Consider the following 2732-nt stretch of genomic DNA (forward strand, 5'->3'; position numbering starts at 1 on the left):
ATCCCCCTTCCCTCCCCCATCCTCCCCCCATCCCCCTTCTCCTGTCCTTTATTGCCCCAACACCCCCCAACTCTGCTCCTCCTCACTCCACGTCTTGGGGCTCCTTCGCCGCCTGGGCCCGGGGCAGAGTCTGGGAATGGGTGATGCGGATGGGGGTGGGGAGGATGGGGGGCCGCCCAGTGGTCTGTGGGAGTCAGGCAGGAGCCAGTGATCCTAGGGGAGGGCCTCGAGCTGGCTCGCATCCGGGAAGCTGCGACCCCAGGTTCACCGACTCCTACAGAACAGCTTCGACTCCAAGGACGCACCGGGATCTGCGCATGCGGGCCTCGCTCCGGCTGCAGCCACAGCCTACTACCCCTACGAGCCGGCATTGGGCCAGTACCCCTACGACAGGTGAGGGATCACACCCCTCCTCACTGCCCCTACCCCCACGGAGCACCAAGCCCCGCCCCTACTAGCGCCACGCCCCCACTGAACGCTTGGGCGGCAGAAGGAGGGGCATTCCTTGGGTTAGGACCATCCCGGCCTCCTAGCAAGCCGCGCCGCCAGGGTATAAAGGCATCCCATCTCCCTTCCCCGCCCGCACGCCGTCTTTCCGGACTCCCAAAGCCCTCGCTGCAGTGTGGTTTCCGGGGCCTGATAAAGGAACTCAAAGAGACATAGGTGTACGTAGACGGACGGAGACCTGGCCGGGCCTCGCGCCCGCGCTCCTCTCCCACCCACAGAGACCTCTTTGGCTCCATCTAAGTTTAATCAAATATAAACATTAAAAGGCAGTGCCTGCCTGGGTAAAACCCAGGTCTTGCCACCATAAACACACCTCCACGACCGGGCCTGCAGCCGTGTGGGCCTGGCGCTGGCCGCCTGCCCGCGGTGCAGGGGCCGCTGCCGGCGCCCCATTGCCCAGCCTGTCTCCAGGTACGGGACCATGGACAGCGGCACGCGGCGGAAGAACGCCACGCGCGAGACCACCAGCACGCTCAAGGCCTGGCTGCAGGAGCACCGCAAGAACCCCTACCCCACCAAGGGCGAGAAGATCATGCTGGCCATCATCACCAAGATGACCCTCACGCAGGTCTCCACCTGGTTCGCCAACGCGCGCCGGCGCCTCAAGAAGGAGAACAAGATGACGTGGCCGCCGAGGAACAAGTGTGCGGATGAGAAGCGGCCCTACGCGGACGGCGAGGAGGAAGAGGGGGGCGAGGCGGAAGCCAGGGCGCAGCCCGTCAAGAGCACCAAAGGTGCAGGTGCGTGGGCGGGGGGTTGGCGATGCGGGGGCGTCGCCTCCCTGCGGCTTCTCGCCGGTTCCTTTCGGAACGGGGCAAACTCCTGGGCCTAGGCGGCAAATTAATGCCCTGGCCCCGAGTGTGCGAGGCCCTGTGCACGAGGGGCCCTGTGGCAGTGAGCTGCGAGCTCGCTCAAAGACCCAAAATCACGTTCGAAACACTAGCCCCTGCTGCCTTTGATATGAGGCTGAAATCAGCTAGGTCCGTGTAGGCGTTTGGGAGCCTCTGAGGAGATGGGAGGTAGAATAAAGGCGCAGGTGCTTTTCCTAGCTCCCAGGTGGGCCCGTAACCAGGTCCTTGGAGTGAGGAAGGGGGTTCCATTAACCTGCCACCCCATCTCCTTCCACTGGTCACTCTTTATCTCCTGGCAGAGCCCATAGGCAAAGAGAAGGATCTGGAGCTCAGCGACTTGGAGGACTTCGACCCCCTGGAGGGGGAGCCCCCAGAGTGCGAGCTGAAGCCGCCCTTCCAACCCCTGGATGGAGGCCTGGATCGAGTCCCCACCGTGCCAGACGGCCCCAGCGCCCCAGGGAAGGAGGCTCCGGGCGCCCTCCGGATGCCCCTGGCCGCCGGGGGTGGGGCCACTCTGAACCAGGACCTGGAGAGGGCCCAGAGCTGCCTCCGGAGCACGGCGGCTCGGCCGGAGCACCAGGCGGGCGCGGGGCTTGGCCCGCAGGTCTGCGAGCCCAAGCTGGGCTTTGCTCCAGCGGGGTCGTCGGCGGGCCTCGAGGCCAAGCCGCGCATCTGGTCCCTGGCACACACGGCCACCGCGGCCGCCGCCACCGCCCTCGGCCAGACTGAGTTTCCCTCGTGCATGCTCAAGCGCCATGACCCCGCTGGCCCTGCGGCCCCCTCCTCGGCGCCCGCCTCCTCCTCGCCTGCGGCCCCGGCTCCCGCCGGCGCCCTGGACAGGCACCAGGACTCCCCGGTAACCAGTCTCAGAAACTGGGTGGACGGGGTCTTCCACGACCCCATCCTCAGACACAGCACTTTGAACCAGGCCTGGGCCACCGCCAAGGGCACCCTCCTGGACCCGGGGCCGATGGGCCGCTCGCTGGGGGGGGGCGCCAACGTGCTGACGACGCCCCTGGCGCGCTCCTTCCCGCCCGCAGCGCCCCAAGACGCCCCCGCCTCCGGCGCAGCCAAGGAGCTGCTGGCCACGCCCAAGGCCGGCGGCAAGCCCTTCTGCGCCTAGCTGGCCGCCTGCCTGGGCGAGGAGGCAGCCGGCGCTCGGGCTGCAGGCTCCAACTCTTTTTCTACCGAGTTTCCAAAGTGAGGCAAGAGCTCGGCAAAGCTCAGGTCGCCAACCCACCCTGGAGGGAGGATCTGAACTCGGGCTCCCGGGGCCACGGAAAAGCCCCCGGAGCGCCCGGACAGGAGTCCGCCCGGCCGTGCCAAACTCGGGGACCGAGCAGGTTAGGGCTGCTGTCAGAGCAGTAGGGAAAC

At 67.0% G+C, this 2732-nt stretch overlaps 1 protein-coding gene across 1 annotated transcript in view; it reads left to right on the forward strand.

Moving 5' to 3' along the window:
• Positions 1 to 2481, forward strand: part of IRX4 (iroquois homeobox 4) — a 4081-nt gene extending 1600 nt beyond the window's left edge. Inside the window, exons 3-5 of the mRNA XM_007471904.1 lie at positions 281 to 393; positions 919 to 1247; positions 1658 to 2481. Of these exons, the coding sequence (XP_007471966.1) occupies positions 281 to 393; positions 919 to 1247; positions 1658 to 2481 (1266 nt within the window). The remainder of the gene's footprint in view (positions 1 to 280; positions 394 to 918; positions 1248 to 1657) is intronic.
• The last annotated feature ends 251 nt before the right edge of the window (positions 2482 to 2732 follow it).

The sequence above is a fragment of the Lipotes vexillifer genome, unplaced genomic scaffold, assembly GCF_000442215.2.
Source record: "Lipotes vexillifer unplaced genomic scaffold, Lipotes_vexillifer_v1.1 scaffold1063, whole genome shotgun sequence".
Taxonomy (NCBI): Eukaryota; Metazoa; Chordata; class Mammalia; order Artiodactyla; family Lipotidae; genus Lipotes; species Lipotes vexillifer.